Here is a 17,419-nt window from a genome sequence, read left to right on the forward strand (position 1 = left end):
AAGTCTCTCAAATAAATGTATGACTTTCAACCCCCTCAAAATTTACTTCTCCATTATTTAATCATACAGTTCTCAATTTTCCAAATTCTAAAATAATTTCAAAGAGCAAATTGTATCACAGGTTTAGAAATAATCCACATTCTTTTCATGAATCGTCCTGGTTAGTACAAACCACATGATTCAGAAGACTTGCAGTAAAATTCCTGGGCTGTGAAACTAAAATCATTTAAAAACAGATTGGAATGGAAAACGCCAAGTTCAGCTGAACTCACTTTAGCAGTCACAATAAAGCAAATTAACCCCAAATGGATGATTATGTAGAATTCTGCTTGAGCAACTCTCAGTTTCCAACTGTTAGTGTCCATAAACAGAGTTGTAAAGCATTATGTGTGACATAGGCTACATCAAGTGAGCCATCAAATAAATGGCCTACCCACTTACTGAAAATTACAGAGATGCATGAAATTTGTTATATACTTTTGAATTAGTAAATGTAAGATTATTAGTGAGCAAATTGTGTGTTCTTGTCTGACTTCCTCAAGAAGTTTAAGCCTCAGTAAAATAATTAGCTGATGCTTTGCTATAATCAATTACTTAAATTCTCTTTTTTTTTTTTTTTTTTTTTGAGTTAGAGTCTCACTCTGCCACCCAGACTGGAGTGCAGTGGCCGCTCCCGGCCACCACAGCCTCGACCTGCTGGGCTTCGGCAATCCTTCCGCCTCAGCCTTCCAAGAAGCCGGAATTACAGGCATGCGCTACCACGCCCGGCGGATTTTTTAATTTATTGTAGAGATGAAGTCTCGCTGCCCAGGCGGGTCTCGAACCCGCGGGCTCAGGCAATCCACTCACCGCAGCCTCCCAAAGGCGCGGGATTACAGGCTGAGCCACCAAGCCTGGCTAAATTCTCTTTTTTGACAATGTGACTCAGAGAATTCACCCACTAAATCCTACAGTCAACTGTCTAAAACTCTTTTTAAGAACTTCTTAATCTTAGTTTGCTAGGTCCTTTGTGAATTTGTCAGCATTCTTTTCAGTTCTGAATCTTCATATAATTCAATACTTACATTTAATCATCAAGTGACTTACGTTAATTCATTTCACAATTATTAAGCATTTGCTATGTGTCAGACACTGTGTGAGGCACAGATTATAAACTGTAATAGATATTTGGGTCTGAGACTATTTTTAACTTTCCAAGGACTTTGAAAGACCTTCCCATTCCCAGCTCATATTATAATCTCTTCTGGTACTCAACTCTTCAAAGTTCTTCTAAGAAAACTTAAGATAAATAATTTTAGGTGATGACAAATAGTGTAGTATGAGGATATGGACATAAAATGTAATTGCAGAGGCAGAATTGGGAAGGCAGAAACTCAAGTCCACACAAAGAAATAAAGAACACCGGTAAAGGTAACTACATAAGGAAGTACAAAAGATGGTATAGATATATTTTATTTGTAATTCTTTTCTTCTCTTACTTAAAAGACAACTGCATAAAATAATAATTATAAAACTGAATATTCAGCTTATAATGTATACAGATATCATTCAAAGGAAGGAGGAGGAAATGGAGATATTTTGGAGAATGGATATATTTTATACTATTGAAATTAAATTGGTGTTAATCCAAGCAGATTGTTTAGATTAAGTTGCTAATTTTAGTTCCCAGTGTAACCACTATGCAAATATTTTTTTAAAGTAGTAAAAGAAAAACAAGGACATAAAAATAATACACTGGAAAATAACTATCACATAATACAGAAGTAATGAAGAAATAGAGATACGTAAAATATACTATATATAAAACACATAGCATATTGGCAGATATGCATTTTTCTCATAGTTACATTAAATATAAATGGATAAAATACTTCAATCAAAAGGTATAGATCAGCAAAATAGATAAACCAACCAATAATTTAAAAATGACTGCTTTGTGCTATCTACAAGAGCTATACCTCATATTCAGATATACAAATAAGTTAAATGTAAAATAATGAAAGGAGATGTACTATGCAAACAGTAACCAAAAGAAAGTTAATGTGGTGATTCTAAAATTAGACAAAAGAGACTTTTTTTTTTTTTTGAGTTGGAGTCTCACTCTGTCGCTCAGACTGGAGTGCATTGGCCACTCCCGCGATCCTTCCGCCTCAGCCTTCCGAGTTGCCGGAATTACAGGCATGCGCTACCACGCCCGGCTGATTTTTTTATTTATTGTAGAGATGAGGTCTCGCTGCCCAGGCGGGTCTCGAACCCACGGGCCCAGGTAATCCACTTACCTCAGCCTCCCAAAGGCGCGGGATTACAGGCTGAGCCACTGAGCTCGGCAAAAGAGACTTTTTAAAAAACATTACTATAGATTTTCTCACAATGGAGGAGTCAATTCATAAGAGTGATATAAAAGTTACGCACATATATAAAACATATATACACTTAGCAACTGAAACCCAATATATAACAAGCAAAAACTAATAGAACTGGGAAGATAAATAGACAATTTCACAATTACAGTTTAAATTTCAATACTCTACTTTCAGTAATAGATTAAGGAAAAAACAAAAAAACAAGGAGAAGTCCAATGAGGAAATAGAAGAATTAAGCAAAACTACTGACCACTGGACTTAATGGATATCTGTAGAAAGAAGAAGAAGAAGAAGAAGAAGGAGAAGGAGAAGGAGAAGGAGAAGAGGAGGAGGAGGAGGAGGAGGAGGAGGAGGAAGAGGAGGAAGAAGAGGAGGAAGAAGAAGAGGAAGAAGAAGACACAGTTGTCCCTCATGCACATCGTAAATTCTCCAGGTTAGAACATATGATGAACCATAAGGCATTTTAAATACACTTTAAATAATTAAAATAATTAAAATCCATTTCCTATCAAAATGATAATATATTAGGAATTAACTATAGAAATAATTAGGAAAGTTTATAATTATATAAAAACGCAGCCTTTAAATAGCAATAGATAAAATAAGAAATCACTAGGGAAATTAGAAAATATTTTTAAAGTAAACGAAAATAAAAACAAAGCATACCAAATATACACATGATATGCAACAAAAGAAGTGTGATAGGAAAACTGATACCTCTACACATCTATACTTAAAACAAATTAAATGAATAGCTTAACATTTTACCTTAAGAAAGTAGGGGGAAAAGACTAAAAACTAAAACAAATAGTAGGAAAGAAACAACAAAGATTAGAATAGAAATAAATGAGGCATAGAAAAACAAGAGAAAAAAATCAGTAAGACTGAAAGTTGGTTTTGAAAGATCAGAGAAAATGACAAAACTTTCCCTATGCTAGCCAAGAAAGAGGACAGATGCCTCAAATCACTAAAATCCAAAGTGAAAGAGGGAATATCCCTACTGTCATTACAGAAATAAAAAGAGGATATGAGATACTGTGAGAAATTTCATGCCAACAAATTAGACAGCTTAGATGAAACGGACAATTTCATAGAAACACAAAAACTACTGAACCTAACTCAAAGAGAATTAGAAAGTCTGTGTATACTTATATATAAGAAAAGAGATTGAATTAGTAATCAATAAACTTCACACAGAGAAAATCCCAGGTGGCTTAATCATTGTATTTTATAAAACATTTAAAGAAGTGTTAATACCAATCCTTCACAATTTTTTCCAAGTAATGGAAAAGGAGAAACCACTTCCTATCTCATTTCCCTACAGATTAATATAGTTATTAATATAGATGTGAAAGTATTCAGTAAAATACTATCAAGCCAAATCCAACAATATATAAAAAGATTTATACATGATGGCCAAGTGTAATTTAGCCCAGCAATGCAAAGTGGGCTTTACATATGAAAATCAATCATCATATTAATAGAATAAAGGACAAAACCTACATGATCATCTTAATAAAAGCAGCAAAAGTTTTTGACAAAATGCTATATCCTTTCATGGTAATCTTTGTGTTTCAAGGGATTTGTTCATTTTATGTAAGTTGACAAGTTTACTGGTTTTTCATAATAGTCTCTTGTTCCCTTTTTAATGTCTGTAGCATCTTTGCCCTTTCCTTATAAGTTCATCCTGATCATACGTACTTCTTAGGGTGGGTTTTAAGGTCTATTATGTACATGTATTTCAATTCACAACTGTAGAAATACCTTTTTCATGTGTTTTAGTGTCAAAGTCGATTTATACACTTTATTTATAATAGTGGACTAGAACTCAAGTGTGCTTTCCATAATCTGAGATCACTGAGTCCTCACTGATCTGGCAGGAGAAAGTCCTGCCCACAGGACAAGCCCCCTGGCTGGATCTTTCAAAGTCCCCTCATATGATTGGCATTGCTTTTATGTAATTAGGCATGTATTCAAACACTTACTGACTTCCATATTAAATACTGTTTAAGTTTATAAACGAAAGACTTGCAACACACTGAAAAAATTTGAGCTGTGCAATCGGAAAGACCTGAGAGTAAATTCTGACTTAACATTCATTATAGATACAAATTTGGATATTTTATTTAACCCTTTTCGGTGTCTGCTCAATCCAAATCTGTAAATTGGGATTTACGATAATCTGTGTTTAGAAATGCATTAAGGATTACTCATGCATAGTTCCAGGAGCTCAGATAATGTCAGTGATTCCTATTAGTCTTATGTGGAGATTCTCTGAATACTTAGTTTCTCTGGACAACTTATTCATGGAGAAATTTATGTCCTCAAAATGAGTATAGAATTAAGCATTTACTTTTTTCTTTTTCTTTTGAGTTGGAGTCTCATTCTGTCTCCCAGTGGTACACTCACGATGTGCAGCCTCGACCTGCTGGGCTCAGGCGATCCTTCCCCCTCAGTCTTCCAAGCAGCTGGAACTACAGGTGCACACTACCATGCCCGGCTAATTTTATTTTTGATTTATTGTAGAGGTGAGCTCTCACCAAGTTGCCCAGGCTAGTCTCAAACCCCTGGGCTCAGGGAATTCTCTTGCCTCGGCCTCCCAAAGTGCTGGAATTATAGGCTTAGTCACCGCACCCAACCGGATTAAGCATTTTCTATCCTTATTTAGGTCATCATCTAAAAGGGGCATCTCTATAGATCTATATCTACAGCTGTATCTATATCTATATGTACATCTATCTGTGAGGAGGGACCCCCTAAAAAACTGGAATTTATTTATATAAAATTGTGGATTTATTCTTACACATTTAAACTTCAGTCACTTTCAGAGTACTCTCTGTTGGATGTGGTACACCTATCGAGATGCTTTTTCCACTGCTCAAAGCAGTTTTTGAACTTGCCAATTTTAATGCCTTTTAAGTGCTTCTATCATTTTTTGTTTCCCCTCTTCCACATCAGCAAAACGTTTCCCTTTGAGGACTGTTTTCATCTAGGGAAACAAAAAATAGCTGACTGGGGCAAGAGCAGGTGAATAGGAAGGGTGAGGCACAGGGGTCATGCTGTTTTTGGTCAAAACATGGTGTGGGCAGGTAAATCACCCATCATTAAATGGCCAAATATGTTGGAAGAATCTCAAAAAAAAAAAAAATACCGAAGCTGAACTCAGCTTCTCACAACAATGCTAGCTGGTATACTGAGGCCACTGAATTCCTAGAATACTCACTTAGTAGGGGAAGGGGCCTGTCCTCCAAAAAATAATTTTGGTTTTTTTTGGGGGTCCCCCCTCGTGTGTGTGTGTGTGTGTGTGTGTGTGTGTGTGTGTTTGTGTGTGTGTGTGATTGCAGGGGCTATAACTATGCTCAACATGGCAGTTTCTTTTGATAGGTCCTGTTTCTGGTGGTTGCTGAAGTCATCAGATGCAGAATATTGGTTCTCTCCTTCAGGGGAACACTCAATGATAGAATCACTAAAGTTTTTAAATGATCTCTCAGAGATCATTTAGAAAAAAGTTCAAGGTCATTTAGCAGACACTTACAGGGTTACTGTGAAGGAAATCTTCTGGAACTTTTCAACATCCATTGCTGGTTCTCACCAGTTATTCTAAAAAATTGCTATTTAAAAAGAGTGTCACATAAGAGAAAACTCCTATCTCATCACAAGCAGTGGATTAAAAGAGTAAGTTGAATCACCATTTCTTGAAAAGGGTAGTCTACTTGACAAGACAAATAGTAATAGAAGATAAATAATTTACCAGGTATTTTTTGTTTGTTTGTTTAAGGGCAGGTTTTCATTAACATAATTTGCCTCTTCTTCAAGAAAGAAGATGATTAAAGGAAGCATCATATTAACTCATCTGTATGGACATCTGTTTTGGGAAAACTCTCCCAGACTGTTTTTCCCCCTACTCTCACTCTGCCACAACCATAGTCAACAACACAAAAAAACACTTCTGTGACCAAATAATGTGTTTGTTTTTTCCTTACATACCAACCAGCGAACACCAACTGGGTGTCCTCAAATTCAGCTTCAATACTATCAGACTGGAGATAGTGTTAGATCCCATAGGATGAGGGTCTTAATCCCAAAGAATTCCTCCTCCCTTCCCCTCTCCCCAGTGAGGCAAGTCCAGGTCTCAAGAACTCTGACCAACCAGTTTCAAGTTGGGGTTCCTACAACCTCCCCTTCAGGTTTGATTAACTTGCTAGAGAAGCTCACAGAACTCAGGGAAACACTTTCACTTACTGGGTTATTATAAAGGATATTGCAAAGGATACAGATGAAGAGGTGCACAGGGCGAGGTATGGGAGAAAGGGCGCAGAGCTTCCATGATCTCCCTGGGCGCCACCCTCCAGGAACCATCACATGTTCCTGTTCAGCTCTCTGGAAGTTTCCCCAAACCCAGTACTCTTGGGTTTTTATGAAAACTTCATGACATCCAGCATTTCTTCCCCAGAGTATAGGGCGGTACTTAATTCTCAGAGGGTCTTAAGACACACCGTCAGAAAGGCAAAGGGAGATCAGAGTCCTGCCATGGAGCAGGTTAAAGGTAGGTGGGAGAAGATTAGAGAGATTCTGAGTCGTACCCCTGAGAACCAACACATCCAACATTGTAATAAAAATCTGTAGCAAGGGAATGGAAGGTATGAGCCAGGAGCCCTTGGTGAAAATAATGATCTATAGTATAACACCACAACATCTAAGTAACATTCTGTTCTCAAATTAAAGATCCTCAGAAAGACTTTGGTTGTGTGGTGCAAACAGCAACAAAATCTATCCAGCATCTATTCTGGGACACATTGGTCGGTTCTGGCTTGCAGCACCAAGACAAAAAGCAACAGCTGAACCATCTTAATACAACTAAGATGGCCTTGTGCTGTGCTTGTTGGCACATATTCCCCTTAAAAAAATTAAGCATGTTGAATTTTATTGTTTTGCTCATTAAACCCTATCAGTCTTTATGAGATTATAATTAAGAAAATATTAGACTTGGAAGGACTCCCTGCTATTATCAAATAACTTTGAAAAGAAATGGAAAAGTACAAGTTGTGTAACTGTTGTTACAAATTCCAGCTATTTGAAATGTTAATGTAAAATCACAAGGGATTCTCAATGGTATCTTTTTGTGCATTTTAAAAGGCCAGACTGCAAAGCTGGCTTCAAACAATTTCATAACCATAAATAGTGAACAACAGAGAATATAGATATATTCCTTTTGTTCAAAGGTTTGCCGTGTTCTAAGAATCAGCAAAACTAATAAAAAGCAATAGGTAGGTAAGGCCTCGCTTTTCCTCTGGCAGCAGATGGCAGTATTGATTCATGAAAAAAAATCCAAGCAGGTTACTTTCGATGTTACCTGCTAGATATATATTTTTTTCACTTTAAACTTTGGTATCTGAGCTGAACAAGGATTCTTAGTAAGATGTTAATTGTTATCCCTTTTCTATTCTCTTACCCCAGGTTTCTCTCTTTTTACAAGGAGATGATTTTTTTATTTGTAGCTCTCTTTAGATATTGACAAAATTCTGATGTGTTAGTTTTTTTCCACCCAAACTCCTATTTAAAGCACTAAACTGAATGAATGCCAACCGCATATTCAGCAAATGTTCTGGAGAAACAGGCGCTCAAGTCCCCCAGAACTCAGGTGTCTGGGATACTTTCCTGACTGTGTCTTCTAATTACTTCTCCAAAGTGGAACTTTCCTAAGTCAAATAGCAATAAAGGGTGTCTTCTTCTTTCAGATCCCTGGAACATCATCCGTAGTTCAGAGAAAATGGAAGCCGCTGCAGCCAGTTTCACAGCCTCGAGGGCCAGGACAACAGACCAAGTCCCGGATAAGTGCTGTGGCCGCTGAAATAAAGCAGATCCGAGCAAGAAGGAAAACAGCCCGGATGTTGATGGTTGTGCTTTTGGTGTTTGCAATTTGCTATCTACCAATTAGCATTCTCAATGTGTTAAAGAGGTAAAGTTCATCTTTTCTTTTTTTTAAAAATGAAGTGGCTTGCTGTGCTGTTTCATAGTTCTTAGTTAAGAGTTTATTTTGTTTTTCTTTCTTTTTTTTGTCAGAAAAATATATAAACTTTTTGCCTACATAATCTTTCAGGCCAGATATATTGTTACGAACAGGTAAGACAAACACCCTTCCAAAGTGCTCAGGCATGTGCTTTTGTCTGTGCAGACTCTCGATTGAATGGCAGACATAAAGCAGATGTTTCTCCAACTTCTTCCAGCTAATTGCTAAGCCTTAGTTGCGAAAAAGTTCTACCGCAAAACAACTCAATTTACAGCTTGCAATTTTTTTTTTTTATGAGAACAAATGGGGTTTCCAAAACTTTGTTTTCAGACGTAAGCAATTGTGACAGCATTTCATCTAAGTGATTAAAAAAAGATAAGAATGTTTGTTAGTATTCTAATTATACTTAAAAGTGCATTTGTGAGCACTTTAAAAAATAATCAAGGCATATACTGTGTATCAAATATTTAAACAGAAATAAAGAACATCCATTTTCTGAAGTCATTGAATCAAGCTCAGGATAAATATTAACGAAAATCAGCACACAATTTTTCAGTAAAGGAAAGGATGTTATCTGCTTTGCTGCATACACAACTATTAAGTTAAAACAATTGACCAATGTCATGAACGGCAGATGCAGAGGCAGAGGTGGTCCACACTGAACCGCATGACCAGTCAACTTCACTTGGGAGTTTCAAAACTGTTGTGCATAGACTGGTCCCAAGGCAATACTAATTCTGTTTTTAATAGGCTTCGAACTTAAGCTAGAATTATTCCTCTCACCTTCCCCGATTCAGAGTCAATAGCCTGTTCCTCACAGCTGAGAACTCTGGAGATAGGCAGGTTGGGCTGGAATCAGACTGAAGGTGATGTAACTAGCTGCAGAGGTTTCTCTTCTTTGGCCCTTGCTTTTAATTGAGTAATGGTTTTTTCAATGGAGAAAAAATGGAAAATAAACTTATGTTCAGTAATACTATTTACTTCAGTCAGAGACTTAAAGGCAAAATATTTTTGGCAGTCTGGTTGCTTGAGGCATATGCTGGTTTGCAAGAAAATGAAAATTATTTTCCCTCCTCATTTTTTCATGCTTACCCTCTTATTTTTCTTGCTCATAGAAATTCCATTCTACATTTATTCTGGTTCTTTGCTGGACGGTGTCTTTTGCTCTTAACAGCTTCATAAACATGTTAGGTTACTGGATTTTTTTTTTTTCCTTCTCTCTCTCTCTTTCCCTCCTTTTAGTCAGTCTAAACTCAATGAAAATTGGATTTACCACTCTCTGTGTTTTTCATTTGGATTTCCCGTGGTCCTGAGCTCATTCCTTTTTAAAAATTATTTCTAAATACCTGCTTGTATTTATTTATCTTGTTCTTCAGATTTAAATATCCTTCTTTCTGAGGAAAACAACTTTCAAAGGAGAAAGTCCCTGTTAAATTTAAAATATTTTCAAGTTTTTGAACATTCTGCTCTTTTCCACAGAATAAAAACGTTTTTTAAAGAAGTTGAAAATTGTTTGTCTTGTTACCACATGCATTGTCTTCAAATGCTTATCTCTTTGTTTGCCCTTGCATATTAAATTTGTCTTTTCTTTGAGTCGTCAAAATATTCCTAGCTTCTTTTCCTTGAAGCTTAGCATTTTGACTGATTAGGTGAAACCAGCTTCTGTAAAGCAGTTCAGTTTTGTCCATGATTTCAAAGATATTTTGAAGTCAAAGATTATAATGTATTACAAATTACATTTGTCCATATTGTTTCACTCTATATTGTATTTTTGTAAAACTCCAGTATTCTGTAGATCATCAACTTATTCAATAAATGCCTTGGTGTCATATGGCTTCTTATAATATAATACAGATAGGGCACAAATCACACAATCAATGATGGAGACTCCAGCAAGGAATACATGATAGATAATCTTTGGCCTGCAAACCTGTTGAGTAACTGCAAGTTATCTGCTGTAAGTTAGTGACTAGAATTTGATAGATGGAATATTTCTAAGCATGGAGCAAATTTTAAAATAGCTTTTAAGGATATCAAAATAAAACATTTTTCAGAGTTTAAAATAATATCAAAAATTAAAATTATGAATTTTAAGGAATTATCAGAATCCTGCTTATTGAAAATGAGTTATTTTCTGGATATTAGATTGGAGTTGAAGACATAGTACTTTGATCAGTGCATAAATGAAATTAGGAAGAAATATTTACGGACTACAATTTAAGGGATCTTTTTAAATGATATAGATAGTGGAATATTAACACATCATTGGTTAATTGTATTTAGAGACAAATTGAAATAAAGGAGATATATATTCAACTTCTGTATTCTAATTCACAGGAGACATCGCATCTGCTGTTTGCAGGAGGTAGAGCCCCTTCTTTGACCTGATTTGACTTTTGATTCATTAATTGTGCTGTGGAGGTTCTGTTCCAGTAATGAAGTTATTCTAAGCTTTAGATGCGGCAAGTGGAACTTTCCCTAAATCAATTTTGGTGTCAGAAAACAATCAGTGGTTAATGCCTGCAGCAGAGGACAGGGGTTAGACAGCCTATATCAATAGCCTTGTTCACATTCGAGCTTAATTATTTAAAAGGTGCCTTCCAGAATCACACTGGATTTTCTGTTGTTTCTTTTTTTTTTACAGAGTATTTGGGATGTTTACCCACACCGAAGACAGAGAGACTGTGTATGCCTGGTTTACGTTTTCACACTGGCTTGTTTATGCCAATAGTGCTGCGAATCCAATTATTTATAATTTTCTCAGTGGTAAGTTTTCCACTGTTTCTTCTGTAAAATACAACTCTAACCAAGGGTGAAGAATCAAAAACCAGAAGGTTTCAAATACTTTTGAACTATATGAAAAGATTAGATGCTACTTGAGATATCTTTTTTTCTCTGAACTGATCTGTCTTGAATGTCTTCCTTTATGGGAGGAAATACATGTAACAACTCACCAGAGAAAACTATCTATGTAATTTTTCCCTGTAAAATTCAAAAAGGAATATTGAATAGGAAAAAAGTAAAAATTGTGAGAAATTAATAACAGAATCTTGTGGGCAATACTTCAAACTTATGGTTTAAAAAATGTGAAATGCTTTTTTTATCTGTTTTGCCTTGCTAAATTATTTCTTTGCCAAAATGTGTAGCCCAAGTGAGGCTGAACTGGAGCCCAACCACTTATAGATATTTTGCAATGTTACATTCTTTTGTGTGTAGCATCTCTTGAGTTTATTTCAAAATTTCTCACCAAGAATAATATTACTTCTAAACAAATATGTAAGCTAAAAGACACACGCATCTGCAATTTACTCAATTTATCTTTTTTTATGGAATCAATTTAATTATAAAAATAATTTAAATAACTATTATTTTATTTACATTTGCCTGGTTAACTTTCATAATTTTGTTTTTATTTCGCTACATATTCACATTGTATTCTTCTCCAACCCATTGACTGTTTGTTATTTCTATCTTTAAATACATAGTGATTTGATATGAGAGAAAAGTATTCTGCGTACTTAAAGCATCTCCCAACTTCATCTTTGGACTTCTGGTTTCATAGGTTAAAACAAAAAGACAACCGATTAGATTTGTGAAAAAAAACTTTTCCTTTAACAAAACAAATAATTGTGCAACGCATAAAGCTCTGAGCCTTCCACTTAGCAGGTAAAATCTATTGGGAAGTTGTAATGAGAATTGTTTGCAGCAAAAACCACCTAACTAAGTCAAAGGTCTAGTATGGGGTTAAGAGTGAGTTAGGGGAGGTGGTTGATAATCACTGAGAACTTCTCATATGCTGCTCTTGCAGTAGGCCCTTGAACATCCATCTTCTCATGGATCCGCTTCAAAAACTCAGTGGGATAACTAAGGCTCAGAGAGAAGCAATGATGATTTCCAATGCTGTCATTCGTTTTAATAAAGGGGACTGATTCATTTGCATAGTTTTCCAGTATCCAGTAATTTAAAGATGAGGAATACCTATTTTTTCCCCCTTCACTTTATTGTTCTGTCCTATGCAGATTATGAAACTGGAAATATTCTAGATATTTTAGCATATTTTTGTATATATTTTGAGAAATTGATGTTTCAGTAGCAGTTTTTTAAAGTGTGAGGCAGGGGCAATTCTGTATAATTTTGGCTATGTATGACAGGTTTTACTGCGTTTAAAATTATTAAATATCTCTGGACATCCAGATGACCACTTTTATTACAGTTGCATATTTAAAATATACCAGGGTAACCCCTTCGGGTTCCCTTCCACTGTGGGAGGTTTTCTGTCCTCTCAAAAAATCCCACTTTCTCACATAAATAAATAAATAAATAGATAGATAAATAAATAAATAAAATATACGTATTTTTACAACTACATGAGATATGACTATAAAGGAATAAAACAAACGTGAAAGTATCACACATGAAATAGTCTCATTATTATATGGAAATACCTAATTGTTTCAGGAGTCTACCAAGCTTCCAATAAGCTCAATTTCCTTTTTCTATTTTCTCTATCTTTGCAAAATATTACACCTCATTGTTAGTTTGGCTCAAGGGACTAACTCAGTAGTACCCTCTCATGATTTGTTGAAACACTTCCTTATAATTCCTTTTCCTTTTATTCCCTCTGATTTTCCAGGAAAATTTCGAGAGGAATTTAAAGCTGCATTTTCTTGCTGTTGCCTTGGAGTTCATCATCGCCAGGAGGATCGGCTCACCAGGGGACGAACCAGCACAGAGAGCCGGAAGTCCCTGACCACCCAAATCAGCAACTTTGATAACATTTCAAAACTCTCAGAGCAAGTTGTGCTCACAAGCATAAGCACACTCCCAGCAGCCAATGGAGCAGGACCCCTGCAAAACTGGTAGAATATTTATTCACATGACAAGGATACTTGAGTAAAACTATTCTTTTTAAAATCACTGGAAACAGAAATTTTATTATCCAAATGATGTGAAGCTAAAATGACTTGTGAATTCAACTTTTAATTTGAATCTGTTGTTTTTTGGAAATCAAAAAGTCAGTTTAAAATGATTTCTTAACTTTTGATTTAGATGTGATAGAAGTTTAACTTTCAACTGAACTTCAGGCTGTTTCACTTTTTGTTTGTCTTATTATTTTTGTCAATTAAATGTTTAAACATTTCTAATCCTTCTCATAATTCCTTGTTACTTTAATCTCACGTTCAAATAGGTTCCTAAAAATTACCAAAATTTATCCAACAATTTTCTTTTGGCTACTAAAAGAAGTAGCAATTGCTAACTCTGAATTAATAATAGACATATGTTAGTTGACTCACTCTTTTTTTAATCAGAAAAGACTGTTGTTACAATGTGACATCTGAGAAAATATTTATATATAAAATAGCATATTATATTAGGTCATTCAAAAACTATCTTTCAAAACTATATAAAATATGTACTATGAAACTTTACTTTCCATTAATTTTATTATGCATTTACACAATTTTCTCAGGTTTGTAAAGTGACCATTGCTAATATTTCTTGTCTCAACATATGGCCAGTAACTCTCTGTATTAAAATAAAAATTTTAACATCATAATTTCAATATTTAAGAAAAGACTTAAGAATAATATAAAATCACATTATTATATTCCTCTAACCAACAAAAATGAGGTAGTAAGCCTTTCTGGATGAAATTAAAAATTATCACTGTGCTAGGTGCTAGGGAATGAGGGGGTGGATGCAATTATGTCTTCAGAAGAGCTGTAGTCTATTGAGGGAGACATTTGACAGGGAACAACCTGGGGGACAATTCTTGGGCATGGTGGAGCAGGAAAGCCACCAAGGACAGCGATTGTCACCAGAACATCGGTAATACAGTTGCATTTTTTTTTTCAATTTAATTACAGTGAAAGTCAGTGCCAGCAAATTCCATCTGGGCCTGAGGCTGAGCACCAGGTGGTTAGGAGAAGGGAGGGGCTTGGTCTTAACTCACACACAAATAAATAGACTATATTTTGCACAAATGTAAGATCTAGGAGTCAAAGCACTGAATATTCAAATTTGTCCCTCTGCAAAATTCTTCTGATTCAAATATTCACTTTAAAATTAAATTAGAAATAAAAGAAGTGCTCATGACAATATGTTTTTTCATCTCATATTATAGCAGCAGGTGTTCTGATTGTATTCAAGTGAAAGACACGGAGCACAGTATTTAAGAAAACTTTTCATAGAAAATAATAATATTTTGTTATTTTCTCATTTTTTTCCTCAATTCATCACTCTCAGAGAAAAGTAATACTACCAAATTATCCATAATTTGTTTTCAAATCTTAGAATTTGGGATTTTGTTACCTTGTGCCTTTTACTACTCAAAGCAAAAACTATCCTTTATATGAGGTTTATGAAGATTATATTGTTAAATATCAACACTATATCAGTGAAAGCAAAGTATTTTAACTCTCTCCTTTCTCCCCTTTGTACTGTTGAGAACTGCTTTTCTTATTTATGCTGCATGAAAGGAGAGTTGTAATTTTAAGATTGTGATGAAAGTTAGCACTTTAAACAGTTTGAGGATAACTTCAAATAATGATTATAATATGCCTTAATAGCCAAATAATGGCTCAGAGTAAGAGTAAATTCCTTAGACTCTAATATACCTAGTTCTTATCATTTAAGAGAGAGAAAAAAGGGGAGAAAGATTGGGAGGAAAACAGAAGGAAAGAGGAGAAAAAAGACTGTCTCAGAAAGGTGGCAGGTGCATGACAGATGGAAAGTCAGAATTCTTTTGCTCTAAATCAGTGATTCTCAAAGTGTTGTTTCTAAACCATCATCATCGGCATCACCTTGGAACTTACTGGACATGCAAATTTCCACCTTATCCCAAACCTACTTAATCAGATATTTTGGAGGTAATATTCAGGAAACTGTGTGTTAACAAGCCCTACAGGTGATCCTGAAGAACCTTTAAGATTTGAGAACCACTGCTTTAAATGATACCACCTATCATCAGTTTATTAGTCTGGGCGAAATAAAGTCTTTTACTGCACAGGTATCTACAACAGGGGCCACAGTCATCATTATTGTCAACCTGGTTGGAGGTCTGAAAGAAGAGACTGAGTATCAGTATTGAATCTCACCAATGCCATCTCAAAGAGATAAAGTTTTACAAAGTAATTACTGATGTACTGTGAGTGCAGTGTGAAAGTTGACTGGTTTTAAGGCACTTGTGTGCTTTATGTCCACCCGGATGACTTGAGCTTTTAACCAACACTTTCAAATCCCCCATTTTATTTACACTTTCTGAAGTTTAAGTTTTATGGAAGCAGACAGTTTCTAAGACTGATATTGCCTGGAAAGAAAAAGTAAAATAAAACCAGTACTTACAAGAAACTCTGGGAATGGAATAGTAGACCACGTATATAGTTCTCTATTGTGGATCCAAGAATCCTTCTAAGAGGTCTGGATTTAGTATAGTTAACTTAATAGAACAAATGGTAAATAAACAGGTGTTCCCAAGCCCTGCCAATCTTATGAAACAAAGGGGCAACTACTTACCTCATTATGTGCTAATGACACAAGTGAGAAGATGTCTTATGGAAGGAATGTATTGGAATTGTTTTATGCTTATACATTGAATATGTATCTCTCTCAATTTTTGCTATATTTCAAAGATTTGGTGTAAGATGTCAATGTCATTGAAATGTTGGTATTGATAGAAATGAGATAATTTGATCTTACAGTCATTGGAGCTTCATTATCTCTGAATTTCTACAAAATTATGAACTGTTGATATTTGAATACATTCATTCTTTGCAAAATATTACTCCCAGTTTCTGAGGAAATTTATGTCTAGCTTTCTAAAGTTTGAAGAGTTCATTGGATATTAAACACCTGTTACAAATTATTGATGAGTTAATTGCAAGTAGCAGGCACAACGATATTGAATTTCACTCCCAGTGTGCATTGTTTAATAAAGATTAACGTAAATGTGTTTATAAAATGTAGTTTGAATATGCTTAGACCTGAAATATCAGAATGGCAGAAACCCCAAAGCTGTTTATAGGTCCAAATTGTGAGGAGGGCTATTATTATTTTAATACTAGTGTAATAATAGAATGCACTTGATGTAAATTGTAATAGTAATCAACTGCATTTTGAAAAAATCTGGCTAGTCATTACAATTTAGAAAGCTTTTCAATGCCAGTTAATTTTACAACAGATGACTTTTCTATTTCCTACAAGTCATGAGTCAAAAAAAGTAAATTCCAGTGTTTTATTCAATTTGTTTTCAAATTGCATGACACAAAATAATAGATTTTTTAAGAGACAATAGATGACAGAAAAAAATCTTGTTAAAGTCTATTCTATTACCTTATGTACCACAGAAAACAAAGTACAAAGGCATGGAAAACTATTATTTTCCAAAGTTCAAGGGGAATCGTTTTCTATACAACTACTGCTACTGAAGGGGGGGCAAGCCCCCTCCACTTGCCACGTATTTTTATTATCTTAACTTTCCTTTACAATCTTTGGAGTTAGAATGTCTTTTACGTTTTTCATGAAATGTATTTCTAAAATTGTTGTATCCCATACGTGTAACATTATGTCACTTGTTTAACAATTGTCTTATATATTTAAAGTTCTTTATGCCTGATTGTACTGTGTCCTCATAAAGAGATTTCTTAGCAAATTCAATGTGATTACACACCTACTGCTGTAAAGGATGTGCATTTTGTTGTTTTTAAGTAAAAATCATATTGAGAATTCTATAATCACATTCACACTGCCCTTTCTATTCTATGAAAAATCTTGTTGTTGTTGATTACATAAGTTGGATATTCACTCATAATTAGTGTCCGTTCTTTGCAGTTAAGGATTAAATTAAACTCTCCAGTTCAGTACTTAATGATCAAAATATTTTTCCCAATAAGTTACATAACCAGGGATAATCAAGATATAAAAGATTTTTAATGTTGTTTTTAGGAGGAGGTACTGTCATAAAAGAAGGTTAACATTGGTACAGAAATACTTCATAAAAGTTATGCAAAACCAGATACAAATAGCATTACATTTTGAAGCTTTTATC

General features: G+C 34.8%; 1 protein-coding gene across 2 annotated transcripts in view; it reads left to right on the plus strand.

Annotated features, from left to right (window-relative positions):
* HCRTR2 (hypocretin receptor 2) overlaps positions 1-15,437 on the plus strand; it is a 103,804-nt gene extending 88,367 nt beyond the window's left edge. Inside the window, exons 5-8 of one of the 2 annotated variants that reach the window (XM_021716722.1) lie at positions 8,102-8,322; positions 11,018-11,139; positions 13,007-13,232; positions 15,383-15,437. In XM_021716722.1, coding sequence (XP_021572397.1) covers positions 8,102-8,322; positions 11,018-11,139; positions 13,007-13,232; positions 15,383-15,437 — 624 coding nt within the window. Of the gene's footprint in view, positions 1-8,101; positions 8,323-11,017; positions 11,140-13,006; positions 13,518-15,382 lie in introns of those variants that run through there. The other variant, XM_008066336.2, reaches the window with a different exon arrangement.
* Positions 15,438-17,419: the final 1,982 nt, after the last annotated feature.

The sequence above is a fragment of the Carlito syrichta genome, unplaced genomic scaffold (assembly GCF_000164805.1).
Source record: "Carlito syrichta isolate Samal-C Ts95f unplaced genomic scaffold, Tarsius_syrichta-2.0.1 Scaffold308877, whole genome shotgun sequence".
In the NCBI taxonomy this organism is placed as follows: Eukaryota; Metazoa; Chordata; class Mammalia; order Primates; family Tarsiidae; genus Carlito; species Carlito syrichta.